Source organism: Salminus brasiliensis, chromosome 20 (assembly GCF_030463535.1).
Source record: "Salminus brasiliensis chromosome 20, fSalBra1.hap2, whole genome shotgun sequence".
Lineage (NCBI taxonomy): Eukaryota > Metazoa > Chordata > Actinopteri > Characiformes > Bryconidae > Salminus > Salminus brasiliensis.
In genome coordinates this window covers 18,798,050-18,813,312 of record NC_132897.1, presented here as the reverse complement: position 1 = coordinate 18,813,312, position 15,263 = coordinate 18,798,050, and the positions used below count along the sequence as shown (strand labels likewise).

At 40.6% G+C, this 15,263-nt stretch overlaps 2 protein-coding genes across 3 annotated transcripts in view; both read left to right on the top strand.

Moving 5' to 3' along the window:
• The window catches only part of smarca2 (SWI/SNF related BAF chromatin remodeling complex subunit ATPase 2), a 32,774-nt gene extending 20,708 nt beyond the window's left edge, over positions 1 to 12,066 (top strand). Inside the window, exons 28-35 of one of the 2 annotated variants that reach the window (XM_072664959.1) lie at positions 25 to 243; positions 3,893 to 4,110; positions 6,559 to 6,664; positions 6,998 to 7,099; positions 8,338 to 8,461; positions 8,918 to 9,054; positions 9,367 to 9,380; positions 10,964 to 12,066. In XM_072664959.1, the coding sequence (XP_072521060.1) occupies positions 25 to 243; positions 3,893 to 4,110; positions 6,559 to 6,664; positions 6,998 to 7,099; positions 8,338 to 8,461; positions 8,918 to 9,054; positions 9,367 to 9,380; positions 10,964 to 11,018 (975 nt within the window). In that variant the 3' untranslated portion in view covers positions 11,019 to 12,066. The remainder of the gene's footprint in view (positions 1 to 24; positions 244 to 3,892; positions 4,111 to 6,558; positions 6,665 to 6,997; positions 7,100 to 8,337; positions 8,462 to 8,917; positions 9,055 to 9,366; positions 9,381 to 10,963) is intronic. The other variant, XM_072664960.1, reaches the window with a different exon arrangement.
• A 273-nt stretch (positions 12,067 to 12,339) lies between these two features.
• The window catches only part of adamts3 (ADAM metallopeptidase with thrombospondin type 1 motif, 3), a 201,006-nt gene continuing 198,082 nt past the window's right edge, over positions 12,340 to 15,263 (top strand). The window contains exon 1 of the mRNA XM_072664961.1: positions 12,340 to 12,404. The gene's annotated coding sequence lies outside the window, so the exon portion shown is untranslated. The remainder of the gene's footprint in view (positions 12,405 to 15,263) is intronic.

Sequence of the window (15,263 nt, the reverse complement as noted above, 5' to 3'; positions counted from 1 at the left end):
ACAAAATGAATCATGTCTCTCCAGCGCATGGACCTGGACCGGCGCCGCGAGGACGCCCGTAACCCCAAGCGCAAGCCCCGTCTGATGGAGGAGGATGAGCTGCCATCCTGGATCATCAAAGACGACGCAGAGGTGGAGCGGCTGACCTGCGAGGAGGAGGAGGAGAAGATCTTTGGCCGCGGATCGCGGCACCGCAGAGATGTGGACTACAGCGACGCGCTAACCGAGAAACAGTGGTTGAGGGTGAGTCCCGTATTTTACAGGAGAAAATGATTCATTCACATTACACAGACGTAATTGAGCTTTTGGTGAATTGCCCTGGCAACGCGAAGTTTCTCCTTTAACATAAAGCATAGTCTGCGTAGTTCAGTGAAGCATTTGATTTAACTCTTAAATTAAGTGGAAGAAATTTGCTGACGTTTCACTACCACTGTTCCTGTGGGCACTTAAAAGAATGTGGTGAGTTTCTGAGGAAAGAATTCAGCAGATTTACTCTGTTTTACTCATGATTTATTGAACTGTGTCACACACTCCTGCTATCTTTGTTACTTCAAGCCAACTGAAATAGATATCTCAGCCAGCCAGTGTTAATGGCTTTCTTTCTTTTATTTTACTTGTCTTATTTTTAATCTGGTTAGGTCTGAGCCTCTCTCCAGTATCTCTGCACAGCAATGTCAAGAGCAGCCTTGCGAAAAACAACATAAATTAGTCAGGCAACCACAACATTCAGTCTCTCCACTGCCAGTGGAGATCAAGAAATTAGCCCCATGTCAATACTCCCTGCTCAGACTGAGCAGGACATTCAGTGTTTTCTCCATTTAGTCTCCCAGCTCCGAAAAGCCACCAAATCAGGTTACCAGCTAGCCTGTCCTTAATTTCCGTTGCACCCTCCACACCTGCACTTTCCTGACACACAAACCACACTAAGATGCCAGCTCACATCCTCATCGCCCCAGCCACACCAAACTGCAATGGCACATTTTCATTTAGACTGACAGGACTAGCTCATTCTCCAGATTATAATGAGGAGCAGCAATGCTCCTGAGAGCTTCTTCACCAGTCCCAGACTATGCTACCAGCGCTGGTTCCTCACGATAACGAGGGCCAAGCTGTAGCACAAAGCGCGCAAGGTGCGGAGAAACTCTTAGATGGTAAATTTGTACAGTGGCTGGCTGAGGAGCGAAAATGTGTTGGAAGAAGGTTAAAAAAAAGGAAGCGGATATAGGCCTGGAGTGTTCTTTTAGGGTGTTTGACATGCTGTAATCTGATTTGCTTTAGCCTTTGCTGAAACAGTGCATCATCTGTGCATTTTACAACAAGATGAGGGCTTTCAGCGTCTGCTGCTGGTACCTACATAACCTTGCTTTTTTGCTTTTCTTGTCAAATAACTTGTAGTTTGAAATTGCCACTGTCATTATCTTTTATGCCCTGGTACTGATGAAATAGTTCTTCGTTCTTCTCTAAGCTGGAGGGATCAACATGGAGAAAGTTCCCACTGAAAGGAAGCCGTCGCTTGCTGTCGTCTTCAAAGACAAACGGTTTCTTTAGCTGCCGCTGGAAGTCATCATTTAAATCAGCTTTTACATGGGGAATTATGAACAAATGTCTTTACATCTCCATGGCTCAGTGGCTCAACAAATTGCTTGCAATGCATGAGTGAGCTCAGTAAACAGTTGACTGTGTTAGTGCAAGATGAAGTCAGCATCACATTTTCCAACCTCAGGAGGTCCTCATTGAGGTACAGCATAAAAGGCTAGATAGCTTTTCAAAGGTCCGGGGTCATTTGAGGCTTCCTACAGAACATGTGAATGCTAAAATGGAATTTCTAGAGCAATACCATGGTACCAAAAATGTATAAAATGTACAACATAAGTACATGAATACCTTAATTGCATCAGCTACATTCTTACTTGCCTCAGATGTCTCATTTACAATGATAAGAGCAAGAGATAAATCCAAAGTTTATCTTCTAGTATTAGTAGCTTACTAATTTGCTTCAGTTGATCCGTCTCGCTCTCTGAGCACATGGGTTTTGCTTCCAGCAGGTTGGCTGAATTAATACTGAGGATCAGGCTTTGATTGTGGTAATAAATCAATGACGTACTGGGAGCCTAGTGCAGATATGAAAGACTAAAAGCGATGGAAATGTAACGGTAGAAAATGGAGTAATCTTCAGAGCAAAAGTGCTCTGAATTAGTTCATTCAAAACATTTCATTTCATTCATTTCAGACAGAAAAATCAATACAAAATTGAGCTGCTCAAATTCCTTTTGCCTCTACGATCCTCAACTTCTTGTATTAGCAGCTTTATTTTTTTCAGCCTGCAAACCTCATCACATTCATATGTTCTTGTTAAAGATCTTGTTTTAAAACCATGAGTCATTATATGTAGAAGCAACCCCACCTTTAACAGTCTACACAGAGATGGAAACATAGAAGCTGCTATGTGCTGTTGCATTAAGAATTCACATGAACCATGAAACACAGTCTCAGACTATTATTCCTTAATACTTTACAGTTGGCACAACACCACCTTCCTTGTAGTAGACTAGGCTTTAATTTTCGCTAGGCCTAGGTGTGTAATACGATTGATATGTGATCCGCCCTGGATAGGAGCGTCAGCCAAAAGGCATGAAAGTAAATGTAAATATGGTGTTCTCCTGCCTTTTCACTGCCCTAGAGCCAGAGCAGGGTGATCTAAGCCTCATAGTGAGTGTTCTAACAAAAGACAAATGTTATATTTGCTCTATATTTGTTTTGTGGACGCCACTGCTTCAGAACAGAGACATTGTGTCTTCTTGATATTTCAACTTTACAGTTAAAGTGCTTACAGTTGGCCAGGACAGCACTAGTAGTAAATACATTTGACTAATTTAACTTATCCTACGACAGCCACTGAGCTCTTCAGTACGAGCAATTCCACTGCAAGTGTTTGTTGGTGGTTGGTTTGTCTATTGTCTTACAATCGATTTTATGCACTTGATACCAGTGTCTACATATTTTGACAAGTCAAAATTCTTTTTGTGTATGTGGGGGCAAAATACACTGCCATCTTCTTTTTGAAAGGTTTAATGTATCTTAAATTGTGAGTGGAGAGTGGAGAATGGAGGTGGCTATTTCGAGGTGTAGAACTATTTTGCCAAATTTATAAAGATAATCAACTTTTTGTCTCACAGGTTATTGTCTGGTCATGAATATCATTATTTAGACACCAGGTAGTCATGATTTACCACTGGAAACTTTAGAGAGGAATTGTGAGAATACTTGTACCTCATTAAAAAGACTGTACTTTCTACATGATATGCAATAATGACAAGCTTTCCTTTGGCTCTGAAACAAAAGCAGGGAGGGAGAGGATATGTCAAGTAGATGACTCTAATTAAGAACACTGCCTCATTATTACACTCAGCTGAAATCAAACCAGGTTATATGAATGATGAGACTCCTAATGGCCCCATATTTGAGCGATATAATCAGACGTGCCCTGTTCTGTACTTATAGTCACCTCTTGATACAGTGCTGCCAAATTTAATGAGAGATCGCTGGCATGACAGCCAGATGAAAATTGGCTAGGGCTTTAAATCAAAGATTCATTGTCATGCATAGGGGCCTGATTAGCAAGACTTGCGCTTACTGGACTGTCTTTTTCTGTGCTCAATCAGCCTTAATTTTTTTACATCTATGTCACCCGTATTCACCTAATGAATGATACCTTGCTGCATGTTGTGCATTTAATATTTAATTGTGTGCAAATTAACTGTTTGTGGTTTAGTAATAATCTTGATCTTAAGCAGAGAGATTACTCTTTCCTCGTGTATGTAACTCGCTATGGAACATTTTTCCAATATTTTGAACCTTTTTTTCTGAGCTACTTTCCTGTTTGATCCTGCAGGCCATTGAAGATGGCAACCTGGAGGAGATGGAGGAAGAGATCCGCCTGAAGAAGCGCAAACGGAGGAGACACGTTGACAAAGGTGGCCGACGTGAGGATGGGGAGAAAGCCAAAAAGAGGAGAGGACGTCCCCCAGCCGAGAAGCTCTCCCCCAACCCCCCGAAACTCACCAAGCAGATGACCGCCATCATCGAGACTGTCATCAACTACAGAGATGGGTAATAAGAAACAGGGAAACAGGACATTTATTTTCTGCCCCATGAGCCAGGACTTCATCTGGGTAAAATTTGACCCACCTCCAGTAAAGCAGTGCAGTTACACCACAGTCCGTACACGGGCACACTCAGCCAGGATGATTTCATTTTTTTATTGGCGGTGATGTAATGTACTGGGAATTCTGATAAACACTCCATGTCATTTTTGCTCCGTCTTCGTGAAAGCTGGATGGTCTGTGATTCTGTACTGAATGTACTGTGCTTTCTTCACTGGCAGTGCTCGTGTTTCTTCTCCTTAAATATGCTCCCGCTGGCCCCATCTTCTCCTCCTCTCTACACCCGCCCCAACGTTTTCTTTCCAAGAATTCTTTACCTGCTTTCCATGAGGTCACATTCATCCCTTTGAGAGTGTGGCCTTTTTTTAGGCAGGGTCTTAATTAAAGCTGATTCTTGTAGCTGTGCTTTGTTGCACACACTTTCCGCTGCAGAGTCTGCATCCTCCGGGGAGGCTGGCCTTCTTCCAGTCACGTGCATGGAATACTCTGGAATGATTTAATAGAGCTATGATTACTGTGGCCTGTGGAGATTTTCAGACAGAGCTTTGGCTGGTCGTCACACCATACGACTGTGGAAGTCAGATTCCACTTGCTGTTAGGACGGTGGAGGAATTTAGACTGCATGAGTGCAGCTTCTCAGATACAGTGACAAGTATGAAGGATGAATATTTTAACCCAAGTCTCCAGCAGAACAGCAGGCAGTGGATGTAAGAGAGGGAATTTTGTGCGTCCCTCACTGTGAAACCAAAAAATTACCAAATACAATGTTCATTTGCTCACAGGGTGTCATTTTTAAGCAATCATTCAAGAAATGTTAAAATGTAAGTTAGCAGCATTATAGTCTGCTCTACCTCAGAACAAATTGCTGGCTATCTAGGCTTAGGGAAGGTAGATAGCAGGCTAAACACCACAGCACAGTCCATGTTCCAGGTAACTGAGGCTCAAATCGTACAGGTTTAGAGGATAAAGACTCAGCACAGATTCGAGGGAATGGTCTTAGGAGTCTAACATTTAGTAATTTAGTAATATTAGACTGGTTCATCCAGGTTTGCTTGCTCTGTCTTTCATTAAACTTGCAACTGTGGTGGGCTTGTTTTTTTTCCCACCTGTTTAGATCAGTGACATCACCAATCAGTGAGTTCCCACAGCACCCCCCAACAGGTGTCTCTTAAATACACATAGCTTGTTTGGCAGAACAGAAACCTGACAGGAAGTAATTTTGAAATACCGCCCTCATTTTGACCCAGCATTTTTAAAAACTGTGGCATACAGTATCACCATTACACTGCCCAACCCTAGTTACAATGGAGAACTAAAAGTAACTAAAAATCATGTGTGTCAAAAATTGCACTGTCATTAAAACTGTATAAAATATTAAAATTAAATGTATGTTATTAGTTATCTGAATGTCTAAAATCAGTATCAACATCAGCCCTGACGTATCCATGTCAGTTGGGCCCTATTGTGTAAATGTAGAAAAAAAAACGTTGTGTTTGTAATATCTGCTTCATACTTTTTGCATTAGTAGCTTTAGATAAAAAATAGAGAGATTTGTTTGGATACATATCTTTTTCTAGACTTCTAGACTTCTTAGCTGTTTCAGTGGCATGCGTCCATGTTCTGAATCGATAATTCATCAGCTTGAACCATTCTCACCTGTCGGTCAGCTTCCCTGCTATGAGCCTATTTATCGCTGTTGCTTACCAACAAAAAGATATCTTATCCATCTGCTGTACTTTGGAGCAATATCGGAGCATGACGTCTTTGAAATTGAGAAATATTTATGGTAATTGCCTTAGACCTAATACAGGCTATGTGTACAGTTGGAATAGCGGGGGTGGTGTGACTGAGTCAGAACAACTGCTACTTGAATTCCATCCACGGTAGTTTTTCGATCAGTTGAACTGGTTTAAACCATGCATTAAACTTTGATGGCAAGTTATCATGAGTGCGATGGTGTGCATCCTTCCAAAAAAAGCCTCCAACAGGTCTGTAATTGCACCAGTGTGAGCCCTCATTTAATCATGAAATGGGTGATGAATCATCTGTGTTTTCAGTGCAGGCCCTTCTGGCTGGAGAAAGAGAGGGAGGGTGAAGGGAAGTACTTCAATCTTTGTCTCTCTACCTTCCATTCTATTGGTCACACCTAAATTTAGAACCAATTATAACAGAAGGGCCCAATGGACTGCCATCTGCTTGACCTTTATCTTCTCGACCCTTGCTAGACCTTTATGCCGTTCTGTTTTGCCTTGAATTTAAATGGACCAATGTATCGAAATCTTCTGTAGATCAGAAGCCGACAGCTAAGAAACTTCCGCTACCACAGATACCACTCTTAATCTTCACGCTGTCCAGAGGAGTCCAGCTAAACATGGCTCACTGTCTCTGATTACAGATCGGGCCGCCAGCTCAGTGAGGTCTTTGTGCAGCTCCCCTCCAGGAAAGAGCTCCCAGAGTACTACGAACTGATAAGGAAGCCGGTGGACTTCAAGAAGATCAAGGTAAACAAAGAGCTAAGTCCCTCCACTGATGCTCAGCTTCCCATTCTGTATTCATCGTTGTGACGTGTTATTGCTCGATAATAGAGTGAGTGACACTTTCATTAACTCGGGACAGAATATAATAGGATTAACCAGGCATGAAGGTTTTAATTGAATTTTTAATGCACAATGCAAGATGTGATAATATTAAGTGCTTACAAGTTACTGTGTTCATTTTCATTTTGGAATACAATGCTGTTATCTTACTGTTCTCTTCAGCACTGTATTTTAATAGATTTTAATAGATGCTATATGCTGTGTATGTTTCTGACACATGCTGTGATCTATCTGTAGGAGAGAGTGCGTAACCACAAATACAGGAGCCTAAGTGATTTAGAGAGAGACGTAATGCTCCTTTGTCACAATGCTCAAACCTACAATCTGGAAGGTTCCCAGGTAAGCGAGTGAAAGCATGTAATGCTCACTGCTATTATCATGACAGGGATATTGTGAAACATCGCTATTGAGAGATTTGTGATTGCATCATTGGTTTGGAATGCCTATAATGGATGTCACACCACAGTACACAACTAAATTGTGAAGCAATAGCCTACATGCAGTTTATTTTCAGCTCATGTGGAAAAATGTAAACCATGATTTAGAAGGGCCAAATGTTTTTGGACACCCCTTCTAATTAATTCATTTAGTTACTTTAAGTTGCACCCATTGCTGACACAGATGTCCACACACATGCTACAGTCTAGTCCCTGTGAAGAAGTACTGCTAATGGAATAGGATCAACATGAACCTAATGGCACCATGCTGCCATGTATGTCAGGCGTGAGCTGAAGGGGTATTAAGCCCCACAGGATTGAACTGTGGAGCAGTGAAATAATAGTTGGTGCTCCATCCAATACTTTTGGGATGATTCAGGAAGTTGAGGATAAGGAGAAGTGGTGATCATCCAACATCCTACAGCAATGCTCCAGAGTCTAGTAGAAAGCCATCCCTGTACAGTAGAGAAAGTTACTTCAACAGATGTCTCTCTTTTTAACACCCTTGATTTTAGAAGAAACACTGAATGAGCAGGTGTCACTTTTGGGAAAACTTGTCAAGCTTCATCATTAGAGAAAGTATCTGTTTTCAAATTTCAAGTTTGAGAACTTCTGGCCTTCTACTCAGATCTACATTTGGCTTTAGTTCCGTAGATATTGGGATTTTGAGATTATAGCATCTCTTTCCATTTACAGTCTTCTTTTCTGCATGTTTCTTTTGGAGTAATATTAAAGTGTCCTCAGATGCGTTGCCAGAAAAAGTAGAATTATGGGCCAAAATCCTCCTCTGTAATCAATTCCAACACTGTATCTGCTCTGAAATGGCCACATCTGTAGAGAGTAGAAGTAGTCCACAGCATACACTTTACCTACAATAAACAGCTGGCTGTAGAGTTAGCTGTCATATACTGTACAGTTACAATAACATGCTGTACATTTACAATTACAGAGAAATATTACACACAAAAGGTTTACAGCTATGTCTACACTATATGGACAAAAGTACTGGAACACCTTCACATTAAACATCCCATATCCAAATACTTTTGTCCATTTAGTGTTTTTTTTTTTCTTATGGATGTGTGTTGTAATGCAACAGTATGAGAATAAAACTAAAACATGCTGTTTTCTTCTATGAAGATCTATGAAGACTCCATCGTGCTGCAGTCTGTGTTTAGGAGTGCCAGACAGAAGATTGCCAAAGAAGAGAGTGAGGACGACAGCAATGATGATGACGATGACGATGAGGAGTCAGAGACTGAATGTAAGATTTTTCTGTTTGTCTTTTCTATGTATTTTTTCGCACCCCCACTTGGTGAACCCCTTGTGTTACTTTGTGCAGTGCATAATCACCCTGTTGATAGCTGAAAAATACCAATTTAGTGGCCACCTATTGATAGTTGCAGGCACTCCATATTTTGAATATTACAAGTACTTCAAAACCCCTGAAACAGACCAGTGCCATTGGCTAATAAGGACTAAATGAGCAGTGTTAAGTGCATATTTCTCATGAAGATTTCATATGGTTACATCATCCCAAAACAAGGGTGACTAGTACTTCATTTAGGAGTTCTCACCACTTCACAACTTCCTCTCTTACCAGAGCTGACGGATTTCATTAATTTTCCATCAAAAACCATAGGCAGGCTTTGTCTGTTTGTCTGTGGGGTTGTCTTGCTCCTCAGTATGTGACTGTTGATTCCTTGTGCTCTCGCTCTAGCCAAGTCAGTGAAGGTGAAGATCAAGCTGAGCAAGCGCGAGGAGCGCGGCCAAGATAAAGGCAAGAAGCGGCCGAGCCGGGCCAAAGCCAAACCTGTGGTCAGCGACGATGACAGCGACGAGGAGCAGGAGGAGAATGTAGGTCTCCATTAACATCAGGACACATTACCACTTTCTTCCTCTTCTTACTTTCACACTAATGTGATTCTTAGTAGTTCTCTAATATGCCTGCTGACCTTTATTAATAATAATAATAAAAATATATATATAATAATAATAATTTAATTTCAAATTATGAGCTATATAAAATGTTCGATTTCTTGACAATCTATAGATTCAGGTATGGATTAGGATGACGATTTAAGTTTGCCCTTATCTTCTCTTCTATCTGTTCTCTATATCTATTTTCCTTTTATCACTTCCTTCTTGTCTCTGTTCCCTCTGCTGCAGTTCACGAGAAAATCGTAAGTCTTTTCTGAGTCTTAATTCCCCAATACATTAATTTTTTGCGTTCTCTATCTGGAATGACAGCTTTCATGTAACACTATGTCCCTTAAGGGCCCTTCGGTGTCAGCCTGTCTCGTTATCTAGGAGTGAGTGGTATGTATGTAACCAAGCCCCCACACGTAATGAGTCTCCTCAGGGCGTTTGTCGGGCCTTGGATGGCGGTGGATCCAGCATTTTCAGAGTGGGGTGGGCCTGAATATGGCACAGGTCTTGGCAGACTTTTTGTGATAATGGTTACCTACATTATATGGACAAAGGTCTTGGGATACCTACACATTACACCTACAGGAGCCTTTATGACATCCTATTCTAAATCCATCTGAATTAATATGGCGTTGGTCCCCCTTTGCAGGTTAGGAGCTCTGCAGTTATTGAGTCAGCAGAGCGCTGGAGACTTTTCTGCACTATGCTGTGAGCTCAGCACTCTGCTCTGACCCTGCTTTGTAACTTTACGTGGTCCGACACTGTGGTTCTACTTTTCAATAAAACCACTCACAGTTGATGGTGAAATATCTAGGAGGGAAGACATTTCCTGAACCGACTACAGTGGCATCCTATTACAGTGCAATGCTGGAATTCACTGAGCTCTTTAGAACATCCCATTATTTCTTTGGCAATGGGACTAAATGAAAGCGTGAAATCATCAAAACAAAACATGGGTTTAAAAGGTTACAAAATGTTCTTCTGTAGGTTTTAAAAATAAGTTTTATTTTGATCTAATATTATGGAGTCTGTAACCCTAAGATCTATATATCTGAATAAGAACACTGTGAATGAGCTTCAATGACTGTGTCTTAACTGTTTAATTATAGGGACAATGTGATGAGGCAAGGTAACCCTTCACCGGTGTAATTAAGTACCTAGGGTGGAAAATACATTAAATGTATTATTATTGTAAACAGGTCACACATACTTACTTTTTAATCCTGCTGCAGTAAGTGTCAGGGGGCAGAAGGGAGGCAGAGGGAGCCGGGGCACCTTATCCTTGTTGGCCAGATCCACCTTCAGCGAGGGAGAAGGTCTGGGACCTTGAGAATCTGTATGGAAAAACAGAAATAGTCGATACATGTATACAAACTAAGTGACCACTGACCTGTTATGTCATGGCTAATTTGTACAGGAACAGCGATATGTGTGTGACACCTAAATGCTTGGCAGGTGTATTCAGTGGAGGTTCACTCACACCGGTCACACTCTACTCGTGTGCTGGTCCAACAAGCGTCTGCTAGCAGCCTGTAGCAGTGCGTGTGTGTGTTTGAGTTAGAGGGAGAGAGTGAGTACATTTGGTGAGGAGGAGGAGCCCATGGAACATAATGGTTTTGTTGCTCTTTTTGTCTAATCGTTAATAAATCACTTTGCACTGGAACTTTTTGAGTCACGTCCCGTGTAACCACCTCGCCTCACACCAAAACACCTCTTTGAGGCAACCAGCAACTTCCCAGACAATCAGTGGAACTCTCCTTTAGTATCTCCAAGGAGGAGGTAGGATACCAGCCCGAGCCTGTTACAGTCTCACTCTTCCTTTGGTGTGTGTTGACAGGAGCAGTCTGAGGGCAGCCCCACGGAAGACGAGTGATGAAGATGAGACCAGCTGATGTGGAAAACTATTCATCCATTATGTTCCTTCTTTGTTTTTCTTTTTGTTTCCTTTCTTTACGTCCTTCCTCTGCTCCTCAGTCCTGTCTGTAACTTTGCTGCTTGGTTTCAGGAATCCGATTCAGTGGAAAAAATGGATGGCTATTCTCCATCTTGGCCTATGTTCACCAATGCAGAAAAGGCTTTCTTTTTTTTTGCACATCTGTTATGTGGTTTCACTACACATTCTGAGGAAGCTGATTTTCTATGCTTATATACTGTGTTTTACCCTTTATGCAATATTTTACACATTTACAAATGAGTTGAGAAAAGAAACAGAAAAGCTTCAACGTTCATTTATAAGCTATCGAAAAGAGGAAAGGTTTTTTTATCTGATGTTATAGATGCACATGGTCAAACCAGTGTCTTTATCATTCATTTATTCTGCCAGTTACACTTAAAGTGATGTTCTTTTCACGTGAGCTTATGCCCTTAAACACGTGTTTCTTAGTCATGTGCTCAGCAGAGATTTAAAACATGAAGGGATGTCTTGAGACTAGTCTTTGATTTCGCCAGCATCTTTTTCTCCTCAGTCCTGTCCGTACAGTCCGAGCCTGATGCTGTTTAAGAGGCTGGAGAAGCCTGAGCAGGCGTTTCGTGAGATACTCTCAGACTTTTTGTCTGTTCTCTTCATCTGGGCCTCTTGTGTGTCTCGCCTTTAATACCAAGTCTCACAGCTGCCGATATTTTTGTATTCCCTTTTCAAGGATTTGCAAGGTTTTGTTAAGAGGCTCAGTGTAGGCTTTGATACTGTATTGATATATTAATATTACTATGTATCTTAATTAATTTGAAGTTGAATGCTATGGCTCTTTCTGTTTTGAGCTTGCGTATATAGCAGTATTAGTGTGTGCGTTTTCTCTCTGTGTCTGTCCTCTGGTTGCCAGCGAGATCTCCATATATACTCTGCTTGTCACCTTTTCTGAAGTGTCAAATCTTTGCTTTCTTTGCACAATGTCTTTGTGGTTGTAGCTCATGGCCCAAAGCTAATAAACGTCAGATTTTGAAGGGTTGCTTCAGGTTCTTCAGTCTCTTTGGTAGATTGAGTTATATTATGCATATTATTGAAGTTACGCAACCGAACATCGACTGAACATAATGTACAACTGAATTATAGTTACCAAAGTTTGATTGTGCTCCCCACCAACGGTTTAATGGATAGAAAATAGTACATTTTGAAGTCATACCAGCTTTTCTCAGTTTGTGACTAGTTATGCACAATGGTAGTGGTGTTATATAATGGCTTCAAACTGTTTCAAATGTTTTTACTCATTTCAGCTGTCAGCGTGTCGGGGTTTGAGCTCGTTCTGCCTTGAAACAGACAGGATATTAGAACACAGTCTGTGGTGAGTAGAGGAGCCCAAAAGAACACCCAAGTAATTATTATAGTATTAATACACTCTAAACACTTAAACATAGTGATTTCTCATTATAGACAAGAGTAATTCATCCAGATAAAAATACATGTAGACATACAATGGTGTAATATATTGCTAATGATTCAAGTAGAAATAAAACTAGCAACCAAAACTTATCAATAATACTACTTGAGTACCAGATCAATAAGACCAGTGAATTTAGTACTCAATGATATTAGATCAATATCAGTGAATTCAGTACTCAATAATATCAGAGAATTTAGTTATTTAATAAAAGACAGATTAATAATACCAGGAAATTTAGTATTACATAATACCAGATCAATAATACCATAATGTTATATCAATATCAATGAATTCAGTACAATAATATCAGAGAATTCAGTATTCAATAATACCAGGGAATTCAGTACTCAATAATCTTATATCAATATCAATGAATTCAGTACTCAATAATATCGGATTAGTAATACCAGAGAATTCAGTATTCCATAATACCAGATCAATATCAATTCAGTATTAAATAATATTAGATTAATATCAGGTCAGTAATACTATTTGAGTACTGATTTCACAATAGGGTAAAGGGTGAAGCGTACTTTATTATGTTGCTGTATTCAATTAAACAGAACACTTCTAATATGTTTAATAATATGGAAAAAGAACACATTTCCAAATGAGAAAAGTCAAGTTGATTTTATTTATTTATTTATTGATTATTAATTAAAACATCCAACCAAATGCACATAACTGCAAAACTATGCAAATTTTTCTTTGTGTTAGGATTAGCACCTCTGATTAGCTACTACCTCCCCATCCTGTCATAAAAGTCCACCTCTGCCTGCAGCGGATCTCCTTAGGCTCCGTCCACATATGCCTGGATATCATACACACCAAAAGGTTGTTTTTAGTCACTGAAAATGGAGCTTTTTAAAAAATACCAAGGTGGAGAATTTTTAGAATGTGTGGATGAGAAAAAAAGAGCTTTATGAAAGGCTGCCGAACACAACGCATTATTCTGGCATCAGTACTCTGAATAGTTAACTACATAAGTCAAGTCAATAAATCAGAGAATTCAGTATTCAGTAATATCAGGTCAGTGTTTTCTGTAGTTGAGCTGTTGTCACCCCATACAGTGTTTTCACCTCTGTGTGGATAGAATAATTTCAAAAACAGAAGGAAGGAAATCTCAGTTTTTTAAAAATATCTGGATATGAGTGGTAGAGGCCTTAGTGAAGGCCTTAGAAAATAGGTGCTAAACATCAAACACTATCAAAGAAAACCAGGTGCTGTCACCAGTAAATGAAGTTCTACATTCCTATCCATATGTTCTCTGACATTTGCCTGAAAACAAATTTAAGGAAAATCTAATCATATGGCAATAAACCAATTTTATGTAAATTGAAGTCAAAAATAGGAGCCTTATTAGGTAAAAAATTATTAACTTTACCAATAATCTCATATGTCATAACTCCTGTAAGTTTGTCGCATGTAGTGTTGTTTGTGTGTTTCGTTCAAGATGTTCAATATTCATCTGAACCTGTGTGATACATCTGTGCTACGTGGCTGTGTCAAAATAATGGTCATAACATTCACTACATATACTATAATTGTCCTCTTTTAGTGCTTCACACGATCACAGAGCAGCTTGAAAACTACATGGAGCCGAGTTTGAAGAACTGGTGGACTGCACAGTTGCTGTTTATTGCAGCTAGCTCGGCAAACTGGCATGACGTCTGTTACTATCTATTTTGTAGCAATTACGAGCGAGACGTTCTCCATCCTCCACTCACGGTGGGGTGAATTACTCACTGGTGGGCAGTGGTAGGGCTGCAGTGAATCGTTTCTTAGTCACGTTTGCTGATTCAGGCTACCGCAGCGTGCTTGCTGTGTTGATGTATCCACTCTTAGTATCTGCCTGGCTGCATAGTGTGATTAGTTTAGCGGCTGCTCCAAGTGCGGGCGGCAGTGGTTTGATTACCCACTCAGCCCAGTGTTGCTTTGGTGCTTTATTTCATGTTGTTTTATGCTCCAGATGCCAGGCCATGCTGGGATTTCATCACTGCACCAACTGCAATGGCAAGATCCAAACAGAAAACAGTCATGTCCTTTATGTAACATGCTAAAGGTCAGAAAAGGCCTTCTCTTCTAATACAGACCCATCTTCTTGCCCTCTCTGCTGCCCTTTCTCCACAGGAACATTGCAACTGCACATCTCATCCAAAAGCCCCTTATCAATATACCAGGTCATGCCTGCTGATTATGTTTATCCAAGCCATCTTCAACTGACAAGAAAAAAAGCATGGAGCAACACTAGAGCTTTCCTGCTGGAGGAAGTCTCAACTTTAGGTAGCAGTTGATGATGAAATAACTTTCAGAGCACCTAGGAAATATGCCTACTGTTTAACAAGTGCCGCGGGCAGAGAAACAGGGCCATAACGTTCAGGAGAGTGAGATGGATTTTGACTTATTATCATCAGCTCCGTCTAATAACCTGGACAGAGCTGACAAAGTTGCCCCGTCCCCTCTGGCCCACTCAGAGGCCAGAACTGAGTTTGGTTTTGCACTCCAGAATATAGAGCAGCTGCTTGGTCAAGAATTACAGGCACTTGCATCAAGGGCAGCTTGACGCATGAACATTAAAATGCCTGCTAATGCTGAAGTTCCACCGTCATGATTTAACAAGGTGTAAGTGCATCTTATACGAAAAGAAAATGACTTCACTGTGGGAACACCTAAGGCAGCAGTGGTTGAAATTGGCAAATTTATTTCAGCAATGGATGACCTCCTTGCTCCAACAGTCCTTGCTGACCAAGATCCCTTACA